A 17,503-nucleotide genomic window follows, 5' to 3' on the forward strand; every position below is an offset into this window, starting at 1 on the left:
TAACTAACCCTCTGGTTCAAAGTAGTCCCAGAAAAATCCCACTTCCAAGTTGCTGTTTGTGATGGCTCTTTAGTTGTATTTATTCAGCTGTGCTGTATTCAGATCTTTACGAATCATGAATTTTGCAGAGTTTGGCTTTCTCCTGTTGATTGGATTTTGGTGGATTTGTTTCTAATTTCTTTAAAAAAATGAGCACACATATATTTCTTACTAATTCCCTTCATGCCTAAAGTCCAAAGATTTATTTTATTTGGTTGGGGGCCTGAAATATGATTTAGAGATCACTTTACCTCTCAAATAAAATTTTCCCTATCAGAGTTAAGCTCAAATGTCTCTTATTTTATGCTTGTTTTTGTCATCTCCAAAATGCTAAAATGCCACTTCTTTTACAAAAGTTGGTTTGACAAAATCAATATTCAGTGGGTTGAATAAGGCCTAAAGAAGAAAAGGCCTAAAGTTTATGGCATTGCTTCCTGTGGGTTCATTTGCCACCCACCACCACCACCATGAAATCAGAATTAGGATTCACTTACAATAACAGGGCAATGTTCTCAAGAATCTCAGATCCTCAATATAAACTGTTAGTATTAATATAACTGCCTATCAAACTATTGTGCTGTTGAGTACGACGGAGCATGAAAAGCACTTCCATTCCAACTTGCTTCTTTTGGCCTGAAAAATTCAGAACAAATCCAGCATCTGACTTTTGCTGGGTAGTCTTTTCGTCAAGGCAAGGAAGGCTTTCAAGCCAAATACAGCACGTGGAAGGAAGGCTGTTCCACGTGTGCACATGGAGCTTTCGAGTCCACATTTCTCAGAAAAATGCTTTAGCCTAACAGAGTTTGGGTAGGATAAACTGGAAGGCCTGGGTGGTCAGTGACCATGTGGAATGCCAAAGATGTCTTTAGACCAATAGGAAGACACCCTGATGCTCCTTATTACCCTTTTGCTCAAGCTACTATCTTGAGCCATATGAAATTACTATTTTTGTAGTTTTGATGCAGCTGGCATCAACTAGTTCATGTGGTTTAACCCACCATGAGGAAATTCTGTAGAAAGGCAATTAACTGCCACATTTTTCTCTTCATCTAACTGGCTGTTATGGAAGAGTAGGTTTTTGGAAAGAAGCATATCATAACAACAGAAATTTTATTAGTAAAAACTGTTCTAACTATCACAATGATAAGCCAAATCAACATCCTAGGAAGATGTTTTCTAAATAATCTGTTTACTAAATGCCTGATTTGTTTTCCCAAGCCTCTCTAATTGTCACAAATAGTTCCTGGAAGATACACTGTCCTATAGTTGGGAAGAAGAGAGGAAGGAGAAGGGAGAGTGCTGGATTCCTGCCGGACGGGGAGGGGTACAGGCAAAGGCAGCCTCAGCTGAACTCTTGTTTTCTCATCTCCAAGGAAGGCCCTGGATCCGTGACCTCTGAAACCCCTCCCTGCTCTAGCACAAACAGTTCACTGATTTGGGAACAGACCTTATTCTACGTACATCCACCTGCATTTTACATCATCTACTGCCAAACTCATAAATTATTTCACAGCCTGTAGGGAACAGCCATTAACTGTCATTGGACCTAAACCAAACAGAAAAAACTCCAGTCCCATTCACTATATATAGCATGTTTTGCAGAAGGACATTTGCACTGGACACCACACTCAGGAATCCCTCCTACTCTTGTGGTGGGTCCTAGTCACCCGACACACCTCAACTGTGGTTCCACTTCTCCCGATTTGATCTACAGCTCAGACCTGTTTGGAGAGATCGTGGAAAGGAAACTGTTGAAAAGTTCTGATGCTGCCTACAGACAACCTAGAGACATTTTCATATCAGAGTTCAATTAATTGCTTCCCCTCTGTCTTAAAAACAAGCACATTTTCTATAAAAAGTACTTCGATTCTTCAAATGGTAAAGCATTTTAAAAGGCACACCAAAAAAAATTTAAGTTTCTTTATTCAGATAAAAAAAAAAGAAATGAATGACTTCCAAAGGAAATCAGATTGCAAACTGGCAGTCTCAGCCCACAAACATGTTTATGTGGCTCACACAGTATTTTAAAAATATTTCATTTTGTTGCCAACATTTTCACTTGGGGAAATTTCACCTCAAACTTTAAGTGTCGATCTTCTCTTGAAAAATTAAAACCTATGGCATCAAGAAGGCCCTCAGTTTTGCCAGGCAGAGCCAAGGGGTAGCACGTGCTTGCCAATTCACAGCATTTTAACTGAGGAATCTGACAGTTGTCCCTTTTGGTACTTTTTCCTCCCTAAAAAAATGAGCCAAATAAGGAAGCTCACCCCGTTAAAGATGGTTTATGTACTTTTCTCCTTTACTACCTTACTGTACCAGAAATAACCCAATCCAGATCCAATCTGAGGCCTATCAAAGCTGTGATAACCCACTGATCAATCGTTATTTTAAAGAGAATACATAAGGTAAATTTCCATTTCCTATTAATGTTATGGCTACATCAAGTTTAGCAGTTTCCTAACTGTAATAACATATAAACATTAATTGAAATCTAGACTATATGAATGTATTCTTTTTCAAGATGTGTCATTGCCAGAGTTCAATCAGGCATATTATAAAAGGTTTTCAAAATTTACAAACTTAATACATAAGAAAAAAAAGACCAGTTACTCATAGTAATCTTGTGCCCTCTTAGCTGAAAATATTCGCTCTACTTCCCAATCAGGTCAGTCATTTTTAAAGCTTTAATAGTTTGTCTCTACAGCACAATGGATTTGACAAAACACCTCCCTAAATCTTCGTCCTACATGGATTCAAATATTTCTTATTAAGTGGAGACAAGGCAGCTTGTTTCATGGGAGTAGTTTTTGCAAAAGTGGCAAAAATTTTGATTTATGGTAACATTAACATGTACGGTGTTATCCAGCTTTTCACTGTTTCCACGAATCATGGAATAAAAGCAAATTGGACTAAGCTGCATGTAGATGATGAGATTAAATAGGCTCTGCCCTCTCTCCCAGGAATGTGGTTAACAAAAGACCAAAGGAACAAACAGGTCAGGCTCTACTGGAGACCTGACCACAAAAAAGGAACAGCGTCCTGTGGCAACTGTCAGCTTGCAGCTGTTCAGAATGCTGCTGAAATTTTTACTAGCTCTTTTTCTAAGGCATATTGTCTTTTTCCATCAATAGGACAGCTGAGCCAAGGCCTGGGAGCATTTCTGATGATACAAGATCCTTTTACCATCACAAATTCATTCCCCTTAAATTCTGAGATCCTAAGCAGAGAGTTCCAAATTTAGAATATACATATTCTGCATTATATCATAAGAAGAAAATCATTACTAGCTCCTAAATTCAACTGCAAATGCACAGTAACAACTCTTGCTTTATGTTGTGAAGGAAAAATGCACTTTTAAATATCACTGATGCAAGCATTATTTTCTTCAGTGTGTCCACACAACCAAAATGTGCTTGCTATGAGGGTTCCTTTTACAAACAAATACAGAAGACATTTCCTATAATACCCACAAGTAACAGGCATAAATTCTCAGCCCAAAATATAAAATTTCATAAATGACTTCTTTATAGTGTTAATTACAAAAACATTTCTTCCCAACAAAATTATCTTCAATACCACAAATAGAAATAACATATTTGCTCTAAATTCAGCCATAAGTATCTGCTGTTTTAAAAAGTAAGTAGGAGTGACTTAGTGCTACAAGTTTTAACTAAGTGAACGAGTCAACCTGGCAAGTATGGTATGAAAGCAATGGGCCTCTCCACGTGAGCTCAAATCAAGCTACCACTCTAGAATTACTTAGTGTTTGGAGACCGGGCTAAAAGAAAAATGACCCCCAACTTGTTTCTCACCTTTTAAAGATCCTATGACCCTCTAACACTGCTGGCATTCATGAAAACTCAATGATAAATACTGCCTATGAATAACGTTTAAATGACCCATGAATCCAAAGTTCAATATTTAAGCACAGGTAAGTGAGGTCTGGTACATACAGTAACTATTATATTTCTGGGCTGACTCTTGGCCTTTTATATGATACTGATGGTGATAAAATATTTCAAGCATGCAGCATATCACCCATCTATATACTCATTAACTATCTATCTCAAACCAAATCTCTTACCATCCATCCATATACTTCCAAGTTTTTTTTTAATTACAAACACATCTGAAGATCCCTGAGTATCTCTCCCTCATGCCATTTCCTCCTTCCACCAGCTTAGCTGTTAAAACAAAATGAGATCTAACTGTGCCTGGGTTTTACTTCAAAATAATTTGTGGGGCTGAGGGGTGGGGAGAGAGGAAGTTAGAGAGAAGAAATAAGACTGGCCTGGGTGATGGGATAGAAGGGTTCACTATACCATTCTCTCTACTCTAGTGTACGTTTGGAATTTTCCTTAATAAAAAGGTTTTCTAAAAAATGAGAGGAAGAGAGAAATCAGGATTATAAATACTTCTCAACTATACCCCTAATCTTCACTATCCCATATGGTAGCCACTAGCCACATATGGCTACTTAAATTTAAATGCAAATTAATTAAACAAGATAAAAAATTTAATTCTATAGTTGTAGCAGCCACATTTCAAGTGTTGACTAGTCACAGAGGGCTAGTCACTGCCATACTGGGCAATGCAGTTAAACATTTCTATCATCACAGAAAGCTCTGACAGTGTTGTTCTTCAACCTTCGGGGTATCTGTATTTGCTAAGAGGGTGTAACCAATAATAAAAAAACTTGGCCTTAAGATAATCACCATTTATTTGGGCAAGTTTGTGAGTCCTGATCTATCAAATAGGGGCTGGAAGGGTTGTATCAGAAATAATATCTAGTTAAACTATCTCACAAAGTTATTGTGAAGATCAACCTTTACCCACTGAATCTAATCACAGAAAAATGTGTGGAATTCCACAACTTCAATTAGGACATTACTGTAACATGTGCAATGAGTTTAGCGGCAAAGCCGATAAGCAAATTACAACATTCCAAAAGTATATCTAAAGCAAAAAACAAAACAAAATAAAGAACAATACAAAAACCCCAAAACCTGAGAAAGTATTCCAGTTTTAGTTTGAGAAATGCAGAAATCACGTATTTCGGCTTCAATTGGTGTAGCTTTCTCCTCTCACTCCCTTTTAGAATAGAAAACCAACTTTCTGCTCATTTTTCTAACACCAAAGATTTTCACTATTGGATAAAAAATTAAATCAAATTGCTGATGGAAGATTATCCAAGGAAAACTGGAATGAACTATTTAGGCCGATCAAAGCACCAAAATGAATACAAAAGCCCAGGAAGGCTGACACCAAGACTGTGGTCCAAACCTTCATCTACCATCTAATGAGATACCTTCTCCTTCCCACACTGACTGACTACATCTTTGAGTAACCTTCATCTCATGTGCATGTGCACATATCTCAAAGACAGAACTTAAAAGATCACTAAAATAACTTTGCTTTTCCAAAATGAGGTTATTTTGCTTCAGAAATCATATTTCCTTTTATTCTGGACTAAACTAAGAGAAACTAATGAAAAAGGCAATGTTTCTAGTGTCCATTCAGCTCTTTGAAATCAGAAGAAAAAAAGAAAATTGATAACCATTTACATTAGGTGTAAAAGAAGTCAAATAGTGTCAAGTGAGTTAACTCTCCCAGAGACATTTACATCTCAACCCAGGACAAACCAGTAATTCTCAACCTTTTTTTTGCCCATCTACCCATGTGTTAGAATATAGGGGTGGGAGAGCAGAAGTCTGGAGAACAGCTGTTCTGTCACCTACAAGAGTCCCTTTATCCAAGGCTGTTAGGAGTAAGGGTTGGACAATAATTTTAAAAGGCATTTACAGACTGAGATTTTTAAAATAATAGCTATAAACATTTTATTTTACCTTAAAATATATAAACATGTATTCATTGACCAATTCTTCGACAAAGGGCCAAGGATTTTTTCCATCATGAAGAGTCAGAGGAATTTCAATTAGAGATGTTGCTCAAGCACAAATCCATAAACATCATCTATGATTTCTTGATTGTTTCAAATGGAGTAAGAATTCAAAGACATTTTCAATTCAATCTGAAGGCACTCTTTCTTTTTTTATTTACATATCACTGATATACAATCTTATGATGGTTTCAAATACACAACACAATGGTTCAACATTCATCCATATTATCAAGTCCTCATGCCCCCTATTGCAGTCACCATCTATCAGCATAGTAAGATGCTACAGGTATTACTTGTCTTCTCCATGCTGTACTGCCTTCCCTGTGACCTGACTATATTGTGGCTGAGAATTACAGTGTCCCTTAATCTCCTTCTCCTTCCCCACTCACCCTCCCCAGCACCTTCCCTTTGGTAACCAACCACTAATCCCTTCTCGGAGTTTGAGTCTGCTGCTGTTTTGTTCCCTCAGTTTTGCTTTGTTTTTGTACTCCACAAATGAGTGAAGTCATTCAGTACTTGTCTTTCTCCAGCAGGCAAACTCTTTTTAGATTCTTACAATTTGCCTTCAACCTTTTAGAATGATCTTAGCCATATTAAATCCACGGACTTTTGTTTTAGCAAAATTCACACATTTCCTAAATCTTTCTGAATCACCTAATTTAGAAGAAACTCTATTTTTGCACTTACATTTCACAGATTTACATACTATTAAATTAAATTATGCAATCATGATGATCATTACAACTGGCTTAAGCAGGTTTGGAAACAATGAACTGACCCAGAAGCACGGGTACAGATATGCATGTGTACCCTAGAATAGAGTACTAGCCTACAAGCCAAAAGCATCTAGCATGCTTGGGGCAGTCAGTGTGCTTTGAAGAGGGAATGAAGTGCATATACTAATCTGGCAGAGACTTTGAAAACATTACCTCCAAGTACAATTTCCCAATTTCCCTTGGTGTGCCCTTTTCATCCCAGCCTTAAGCCAAAAAAATAACTTTCAGATGGTAGCCTAGGGAGAAAGAAAGTTGGGGTTTTCTTTCTAGCACTCCTCAAGCTACAGAATAAGAAGGGAAGAGAAGGGAAAGAAATGGGTTGTACTTTTTATGAATGCTGAACGAAGTTCCCAAAGTTTACTATCTAAGAGAACAGGGAGAGTTGACAAGATCCCCCCACAGGACTTCTGGATTCATGATGGCAGCATGAGAGGTGAGATGGAGAACTCCTCCCAAAACCACAAATGGTACCAAAATATAGTTAATTAATACAACTAATCCTAAAACAGCAACAAAAAAGAAGGCTGAACAAAAAAAAGAGGTCTGCATACAGACCTCATGAACAGAGCAGACCTCGCAAAACAGGGTAACGTATCAAAGCCTTGATCCGGTGGGACCAGAGCCCTTCCCCCACCCCAGCTCACCGATAGGAAGAGAAATGGAGCGGGGAGGCCTGGGACTGAGAAACACCCAGCCCTGGAGGTCTGCTTTGGGAGCAGAAACCTACATTGTGTGGTGTTCTGGACATTGGGGAGCTCAGACAGGTGGAATGCTTGAGAGACTGAGATTCCAGCCGATTGTGGAGGACGGGATCCACACCTGGCCACTCCAGGACAAGGGAAAGGCAGACAGTCTGAGAGGCTCCCTAGCAGCAAGAGGGCTGCTGAAGGGGTGGGGTTTGCATGGAGCTTGCTGCCTGGGGGTGGGGAAAGCTGGACCAGGTTGTCTGGGCGTGCTCTGCCCAGCTGGCTGGGAACTTTGAGGAGCTTCAGATGCTCTATCCCCCTGACTGGCTGCTCAGCTCCGAGGCCCCCCACTGTGACATGCAGCCTGCTGTACCTTCCTCCTTGCCTGCCAGCACTGGTTCGCAAACCAGCAGTCACTGCACTGGCATCCGGCCAGCCAGAGGGAGGCCCAACCTACAACAGCTAGAGATGCCAAGCACAGAGGCTTACACCTGTGTGCTCGGCCCACTGGCTCTGACACCAGAGACAGGCACCACAGACGGGAATCAGGAAACAGATCTTTCCTCCCCCAAGACACCAGCTCCGCTCCCCTATGACCACCAACCTCACTCTCGGAGCTGAGCAGCTCCAGAAACTGGAGCTTCTGGACACTAGTGGGCACCACACAGAAATATGAAACATCAAAAGAACATGGTCCAGACCAAAATCTCACAAACCCCAGAAAAGGGGTCAAATGAAACTGAACTCACCAATCTACCTGAAAGAGAGTTCAAAATAAAAATCATAAACATGCTTATGGAAGTACAGAAAAATATTCAAGAACTCAGGAACGAATTTAAGTCGAAGATTCAATCATTAAGAAATTCCATACCTGAAATGAAACATACAATGGAGGGATTTAAAAGCAGATTAGATGTAGTAGAAGAGACGGTAAATGGAATAGAAATTAGAGAAGAGGAATACAAAGAAGCTGAGGCACAGAGAGAAAAAGAATCTTTAAGAATGAAAGAATATTGAGAGAACTGTGTGACCAATCCAAACGGAACAATATTCATATTATAGGAGTACCAGAAGAAGAAGAGAGAGAGAAAAAAAGGGATAGAAAGTGTCATTGAGGGGGTAATTGCTGAAAACTTCCCATCTGGGGAAGGAGATAGTCTCTCAAGCCATGGAGGTACACAGATCTCCCAACACAAGGGACCCAAGGAAGACAACATCAAGACACCTAGTAACTAAAATGGCAAAGATCAAGGATAAGGACAGACTTTTAAAAGCAGCTAGAGAGAAAAAAGATCACATACAAAGGAAAACCTAACAAGCTATCATCAGACTTCTCAACAGAAACCTTACAGGCCAGAAGGGAGTGGCATGATATTTTTAATGCAATGAAGCAGAAGGGCCTTGAACCAAGAATACTCTACCCGGTAAGGTTATCATTTAAATTTGAAGGAGGGATCAAACAATTTTCAGGTAAGAAAAAGTTGAGAGAATTTACCTCCCACAAACAACCTCTACAGTGCATTTTGGAGGGACTCCTATAGATTGGAAGTATTCCTAAGGCTAAATAGATGTCACCCAAGGGAAAGACAAAGAGTACAGAACATGATTCATTAACATACAAAAAATGGAGGATGATGAAAAAGGAGGAAAAAAAAGAAGATTCCCCCACAGAAGTTGAACATTATCTGAGTCTCAGACTTTTCTCCTTAACTTAAATTGTAGGCTTCTTATGAGCATGGGCTAGATCTTTTACTTAGGTATTTCCAACAATGTAGAGCACACGACCAAAAACCAAAGGTCCTCAAGTATTTGGCTGATGATCCACCATCACAAATGAGGCTGCAAGTGCTTGAGACATGAGGTAGGAATTGTTAGGTAGAAAAGACAGGAGCAGCCAGAGAAGGCAAAGATAAGGTTTGAGGTCCCACTACAAGACGACAGAGGCTTTGCTGGGAGATAACTTTCTTGCCTATCAGGACCAGGCCCAATTGGTCCCAACCAGAACCACCCCAAACACACCTCATGGTAATCTCATTAAAATAAAATTGCAGTTCTGCTCACCACCCCCCACACCATGGACTTTCGTGTGTGCACTCTGGGAAAAGACATGCACACCAAGAAGAATGGGTGTATAACTAGAACTGTCAATCAAGGGACCTCACCCTGTCAATGGGAGAGACACCTCCCAGCTAGGACATGATAAACAGACCCTCCCTTAAAAGTTTGTGCCTTTGTCTACCATGACTCTGGCCCACTCCTCCCTTGGAGTGTATTCAAATAAAACTTTCACTCTGCTTTGTCACTGTGCCTCTGCCTTTCAACTGTTTGTTTCAGCAGGGACAAGAACCAAGGAGAACAAACTCGATCGGCAATGGAATGACCAACAAGCCTTCGTAACTCACCCTTAAATTCAAGCCTTATTCCAAGATTTTGAATCTTAGTTACAGGGAGATCCATTTGCCAAAAATAAATTTTAGTTCTGGTTTGGTTTGGTGGGAGAATGAGAAGGAATATAGTTTCAATATCTACACACATGCAGTGCTGGCTGGAGCTCAGTGTTTGCTGACTTAACGAATGGGAAACAGGAAAAGCCTTTCAGCAATGAGAACACAAGTTCTTCCAGAAAGAAGATTTACCAATAAATATTTAGCAGTATCCCAAACTCTCAATATACCTAAGTGTGTATCATGTAAAGTCCTAAGAATTCTTATCACCCTTATCTTTGATTTGGTTATAAAATCCAATTTGACTCAGGTTCTCTTCCACACAGCTTAAAAAACAGCTTTGGAATAGCAGCTAGTGGCAAAAAATCAATTATTAATCATTCAATGGCTGAAATCTTATCTTAATTAAATTTTCTGCCCTACTTCACAAAATACCTTGGAATTTTGGTTTTGAATGGGGCAAATTTGATTACCAACAACTAAAAGACTTCTTAGAGCACTCAAAGATAAAACTGTGTTTCAAATGTGGACAGTCCAACATTCCCCAGGGCAGAACTGATTAAGAGCTTGACTAAGGATTGGAAAAGGCTTTGAAAACAAAGAGGTAAAAATAATCAAATCATTTCATCAGGCTGAGGTACAGCCTTAGATTGTCCACCCACACACAAAGTCAAACCCAACCTGAGAGCAAGAGAGGAGGTAACCAGTTTGGGAAGAGCTGGAGAATGAATCAGTTTGGTGTATGAAGTTTCCAAGGATCTCTACTGCTTTATCAGAGACTGCCCCTGGGCTAGGCTCATAAAAAGTAAAGGGATGATTTGAACAACTGTCCTAAGAACTCTCAGGCAGACACTTAATCTGGTCACTTAAAATTGCTCAACATTTGTTAACTAAACATTGTTTCATGAATTATTACCTAATTTTTTCCAAAATCTATGAAGACAGTGTAAGCTCAAGATTTCTTTTTCAAAACAGTTTTAAACTGTGGTCCAAGTTCACAGTTCATGTACCAGAAAACATATTTCTCCCAGTCACTCTGTACCTAGTTTCTAGATAACAAAATACGTAATTTATACTTGAAATGGGTATGTTAAACAAGTTACAGAACAAAGTGCACAACCAGAAATGAACATTTTCATACCGGGACAGTGAGTGTGAGAGTTCATTCCAAGGAACTAGAAATAAAAAGCATTAAAAGTTTTAGGTGAGGTATCCAGTTTCTTTCTTTTCTGAGTTTAGTTTTTACAAAAAGTTTGAAGTTTGAACTCTAATAAATAGTAAACCTAGTCAAAGAACAGTTTGTTCTAAGCATTATTTTAATGTCCAGCATAACTTAGCATGTTACAAAAGTAATATTCATCCTCCCTCATTTGCATAAGGTAAAAGAGTGGTCCCAAATGTGTTTTCCCCTAGATTTCCCCAAATTGCAGGGGCCTAAGACGAGGGCTTGCATGCATGTGGCTATTTGGGGAAGAGATCCAAAGGAACAGTAGTCGGGACTATGAACAGTATAATGGGAAGGATGGACAGCCACCCTAAGGGTTTACATATGGAGCTAATATCCCCTGTAGGCTGATACTGTGGCTGAGACCCTCTGAGTAGCCACACAGACTGTGCCTCAGAATCATCCCATTTAGCAACAAAAGAGAGAAGTATAAATAATTACACCTGCTTCCATCCTCCATCAATTAAGGCCCATGAAACTCCCTTGGACATTCATTACATAGGTCAGAACAGCTAGAAAGAACACGAGCAGCTACAGGAGAGAAGCCTAAGCGGAAAGCTGCAGCTATCAGGTCTACACCTGCCTGAAATTTGCAGCTAAAGCTGGAATGAAAAGGTGGACTGAGAGGATGTGGGCCAGCGTATGTCTTACGCAACTGACCCAAAGGATCAATTTTCACTCATTCAGACAAATGTTTATTAATGATGGGGCAGGTGGGGGCAGCAGTGCACAACACAGTCTCTTCCCCTCAAATCTGGGAATTGAGGCTAAGAATGCACAATGTGGTCAAGGCTAGCAGAATCTGTTGCTTACGGTAATGGGGCTGTTTTTTTAAATGTTCACAGCTATATTTGATCATTCCTTTTTCAAAAAAAATGAACTTAAAGAAAGTGTGTGTGTGGAGGGATACTCCAGAACACAATGACATCGTGTTGCAGGCAATACTCCAGTAGGAATTCAAAGACCAAAAAGCCACCAAAACTTGGAATGGTTAAGGGAGACTTCATGGAGAGGGTGTCTTGCACCTATACCTTAAAGGTCTGCTCTCAAAAGAAAAAGGTAATACTGCATTTCAGGTGTGCAAGAGGAAGGGGCAAATATTAAGTAGGAAGACTTGGGTGGGTGGGTTGGCAGTTCTGGTTTGAGCCCAGTCGTTGGTACAAAGCTGCTATTATTCCAGCATTCACATCTCTGAAGGGAGGATGAATGTTTCAGGCCTCACTGCAAGCACTGTGTGCATGAACTCATTTAATCCGATGACTGAGGAAGGTACTGTTTTATTTTACGGATAAGGAATATGAGGTTCAAAGATAAGTAACTTGCCTAGGGCCATAAAGGTGGTTAAATGGCTGAGCTGACACCCTAAAACCCCAGCAGTCTGGCTCCAGAGCCCACATTCTTGACCAAAATGTGTTATACTACTGCCTCTCAGTGAGGGAAAACAAAGCAAGGGAAGAAGGTGCCATCTGATGCCTCTGTATTTGGGGACAGAAGGGCTGGGAAAGGACTGAACTGGAGGCATCCCAAGGGAAATAATTCTACCAAGCAGCTGGAAGTCCAAATGCTTTCAAAACCACTTCCCAGAGAGCACAGTCCCAGTGCTGGGGCCACCCGAGCAGCACAGAAGGTCACCACTCATCCCTCACTTGGTGTGGACGCTGCTGGAAGCTCGTTGTGAGTGACTAACAGTAATGATCACACTCTCTGCCTTCAATGCATTCTGGCTGTTTAACACAAACACACTACCTACACACTTACAGTTCTACCAAGTACAACTGGAATCCGAGTAGGACAGTGAGAAAAACCATACTGAAGGGGAGACAATTTTTTAAAATAATAAAGACCCTTGACTCTATAGCAGATTTCCTGAGTAGGAAGGGAGGGTGAACTCTCATCATTCAAAATATTGCCTGCCCCTCTCTAGGGTAGGATTTAACTCCAATCCCACGGTCCTCTTAATCAAGTTTGGCCAAATGACTGGCAGAGCCACTCTGCAGGACGATTATCCATCTTTCCCCTGTTGCATTTAGGAGTGAGTGTTTGGAAGTTCCTGTGGAAGTGATACATCTAAGAGCTTGAATAGTCAGTTCAGGGTTCAGCATGTCCCCTTTGCCTACTTTCATAGGATCCAATGCATATTTAATTTATTTTATGGATAACACTCAATGGTACTTGCAGTCTAAGGTGGGAAAGTCCTACCATTCTCCCACCCCCACCCCAAGTGCCTAAGAAAATAATTCCTAGTTCTACATCTTGACAAAGGGCTCAATACAGAAGAACAGAGAGAGGAGGACCTATGCTGGAATGTGGTCACTGTCCCCTCCTCCTCCTCTTTTTGCTTCCTCAGTTATGCTCTCTTGATCCTTCCCCAACTCCGCTCTACTCTACTGAATCCTGAAGAAGTTGTGCTCTGCAGGTTTTCAGTGTCTTCCATCAACCAGTTCCAAGAATCTGAGATATACTTAGTTGAGGGACAGGGGTGGATAGGATATAAATATTTAAAGAGCTGTGTAGTTAATATGCATATGCCTTAAAGGATGTACTGCATGATCTCTTCCCACCTGCCCAGCCTCACATCTGTCCACCACCCTGAACACTGATGTCGCAGCTACACTGGATTTCCTTTAGAGGTTCTGCCTCACTTCCAGAGCTTTACACATGTTGCTCCCTTGGCTTGAAACACCTTTCCACCTCACTTTCCTTGCTAAGTCCTATTGCTTACTCATCCTTCAGAGCAATTTGATGACAACAGCCAGGACAACATCTCAAATACTCAATATAATCTCAGCACCTGCACAGAGTGAGAAAGCAGATGGATTAGGAAGCCAAGAATATTAATCATGTGTTAGTGTGCTGAGGGTTGCTTCGTTTTTCAATTTCTAACCTAACTATATTATTGTGATTCTATTTCTGTAAGAAAAAAAAAAACCCATAAGTTCTTCCCCAAGGACTGTTATTTAATTGTCAAAAATAAGATGGTACAGTTTATGTTACATATACATTTTACCACAATTTTTTAAATGCAAAAGTTGGGGGCCAGGAAGAAAGCTCCCTTGTCAGGTACCAAGATGTTTCTTTTGGAACATGAAGCCCTTTCTGCCTTTCCACCTCAGCCTTCCCCCTCCATCAACACATCACATTCCGTCCCACAAGGGTCACAGTTCAGCAGACAGAAAGCATCCTCACAGCTCAACTTCCTTTGACTTGACAAGGTGCTCACACTGGCATAGATCCTTAAAAAGGTGGCTCTAGTGCCTTGGCTCTGGTCTTGTCAAGGGACAGGCTCCTGATTTTTACCTCATGCCAGGCCTCAGATGATGCAAACTTGACATCAACAACAGAGCAAATTCTCCTAAGAAGCCTTATCACCTCAGCCCAAGGACTGTTTTTAGGTTCAGAAGCGGCTTCACTGATAGGCTGCCAGCATCCTGAGTTGGTCAGGAGAGGTATTATTTCATGGGAAGGGAGTTTTCAGTCAATTTGAATTTAAAGAAAAAGATGGGCGGGCATGGAGGGACATCGATTATATTGCAAAGCAGGTTTCATAAGGAAAAAGGATATAGACCCGCTGAGTCTCTGTTTAAATAATGGTTCAGCTTCAATGACCCCAGTCGAAACAGGTGTAGCTAAAGCTATGAAAGACAGTTCCCAATAAGTAACAAAATCCAAGAGCGGCCCCTACTCCCCTCCCCCAAGTTTGAGGTCCTCTAAAGAGACACACAGGTACAGAAAACTGTAGCCTGCTCCACAGCAAGTCTACACCCCAAGATCCTCATCAGCTGTGGGGCATCATCAGTGGGTATAAACACCGGGTCTTCCAGCAATCAATCAAAGTAGACCATTCAAATCATCCTTTTCTTTGTCTGGACACAGACACAGAAGGGCCCCTTCAAAAGTACTAAGCATCTGCCTCTTCCATTAGGAGTGTCCCAGTAGTCAGAGAGGGTACACCCACGCAGTTTTGTTTCTAAGGGACAGTTCATACAAGATGGGCTACACTTGCTGGCATACAGCTTGAAAAATTGATGAAAATGTACTAATACCCTAAGAGCTGTTACATTAGGATGGCAGAATATGGGTAGTTTTGTCCTTTCCTTGGGTCTTTTTTTCACTGTGATGTTGACATGTCCTTTTGATTGTTTGTTTGCTGCTACTTCCAGGGTTTAAATATTTTTATTATTATTATATACATATATTTTAAAGTAAAGTATCATTGATATCTATCTTATGAAGGTTTCACATGAACAACATTGTGGTTTCAATATTCACCCATATGATCAAGTCTCCTCTGCCCATTGTAGTCACTGCCCATCAGCACAGTAAGATGCTATAGAATCATTACTTGACATGTCATTTTTCAAGTAGATATTTAGAAGACAAAAAAAATAACCTACAGCGTTCACAAGATTTAAACAGGAGGGATTACTGCATCTCAAACACTTCTTGCATTCTTTAATAACTGCCAGTAGAGCTTCAATGTGTATAATTTATATCACTGACTAAAGAGTTTTATTTCTAAAAACCTCCCCCTAGATGACAGCACCTTTATCATTTAGATGGCATTCCCCTGGACCGTTAATTTTTCTATAGGTACAACAGCCACAGCCCTCTGTGGGGGACTATATCCTCAAGTCATAGGAATGGCAACTTATAATAAGAGGAAATAGCATTTCAGTGTCAGTCCTCACCCTCCTCCTGCAGAAGACAGGCTGTACCTTCAGGAACTGTTTGTAATGATCCTCAGGCAGATAAGATCCTTTACCAGAATCACAACTGTCATTTCAGCAGTAAGCCCTTAATTCCCTTTCTCCCTAAATGGTTTACATACGCCACTGAATTCTGTCACTTTAATACACAGGCACACTAAATCTCTCTGAAAATAAAATCTCCAGGTAAGAAGGGAATTTCTCTCTTGTCCATTGTTGTACCCCCAGCACCTAGAACAGCTGACACTTCAGAGGTGCTGGATAGTGTTAAATAAGTGAATGAATGAACTTAGTTTTCCAGTTCCTTTGGACTTTACAGATAAAAGAACAATTAAATGTGTTTCTTGAAGGATGGTATAGGCAAATCTCTGCCATTGGGAAGTTTAAATACATACCTTCTGTTAGGGATAGAGTAGGAAATGTTTCTGCATTGGGAAGGAGGCTGAACCAAATGACCTCTGAAGTTCAACTCTTAGACTTCATAATTTAATAACCACCACACCTTCAGAGAGATGGATCAGCTACATAAAGTCTAACTCCCAGGTAGAGTAAATCATCATGTTCTGTTTAAAATAAAAATAATAGCTGCCCTGGGACTTGGATGTGAAAATACTAACTCATCCAAAATGTGGACACATCCCTGGGGAAGAAAGGCTTACTAATCATCCGTTACCTTCTGGAAACAGCATATGTGCTTCAGGGTCTTCTCAGGGCCAAGCCCCAAAACCATCCCTGAGAAAATGGGTAAATAAGGGGTCAAGATTAAAATAGAAATAAAAAGCATCACAGTAAACTGAAGCTTTCGCTTTCCAGCCAACAAATCCAAATCCAACTTAAGAAACACATGAATTCAACCTTAAGATATAAATGGTTATAACTATAACCAGTTCACAAGACAGAAAATACTGCTTCTGACATATAAGGGTTTTTGTCCAGTAAAATGTCATATTTACCTGGGATATCACACTAAGATGTTCAAATTCAAGACTGTCTAAAATTGAGGGCAATTTATTCTGATTGAACTTTCCTTCAATCTGGATGGGAGATGCAATTTATAAGGAAAGGGAATATGTTCATGTTTTCCTAAACAATTAAGAAAAATTCTAACTCCAAAGGAGTAAGTAGGGAAACTCCACTCATACAGAAATCAACTTTGAAGTGATTCATTTCTCTCAACACACTCCTCCTTTCTTTTGTTCAAATCACAGAATAGATAAGGGAACAGGAAGGGTAGAGAATGCAGTGTAGACCCCCTGGAGCTGGGTGTGGAGCATTCACTGGGGTTGTTTTGAAGACATAACTGCAGACACCATACTTAAGACAGTAACCAAATGAATAGTGAAAGAGCTCAACAGATTCTTGGAACTGTATGAAATAACTTTCTGACTTTATAGTCAATGGATCACCCAGCCCACAACTCAGTTCTCCAAAAAGTTCTATTTTTAAACCATAATTTAATGTTAATTCCAGTGACAAGAGGGAATGTGCAGCGAAGGCAGTTACCTTCTCTGTACACATACACTTTAAAAAAATCTCCCCTATTATTTGAATGAGAGGTCTTACATAAGAATTCTGTGGGATTAAGCTCACATCTGGTTGGGAGACCTGGTGTTGGGTATGATTATGGCCACACAACTAAATCTTAAGTCCACATACTGTTCCTATTTAACTTGACATATATGAACTAATTTATAGAAAATGTGCAGCAAATTATTTCTTCCACCT

At 40.1% G+C, this 17,503-nt stretch overlaps 1 protein-coding gene across 11 annotated transcripts in view; it reads right to left on the minus strand.

The window, feature by feature from the left end:
* The window catches only part of SEPTIN11 (septin 11), a 179,845-nt gene that overhangs the window by 103,920 nt on the left and 58,422 nt on the right, over positions 1-17,503 (minus strand). The window contains exon 1 of one of the 11 annotated variants that reach the window (XM_073237427.1): positions 16,452-16,510. The exons of the other annotated variants lie outside the window; for them this stretch is intronic. Coding sequence (XP_073093528.1) covers positions 16,452-16,508 — 57 coding nt within the window. The 5' untranslated portion in view covers positions 16,509-16,510. Of the gene's footprint in view, positions 1-16,451; positions 16,511-17,503 lie in introns of those variants that run through there. 11 annotated transcript variants of the gene reach the window in all.

Source organism: Manis javanica, chromosome 5, assembly GCF_040802235.1.
Source record: "Manis javanica isolate MJ-LG chromosome 5, MJ_LKY, whole genome shotgun sequence".
NCBI lineage: Eukaryota > Metazoa > Chordata > Mammalia > Pholidota > Manidae > Manis > Manis javanica.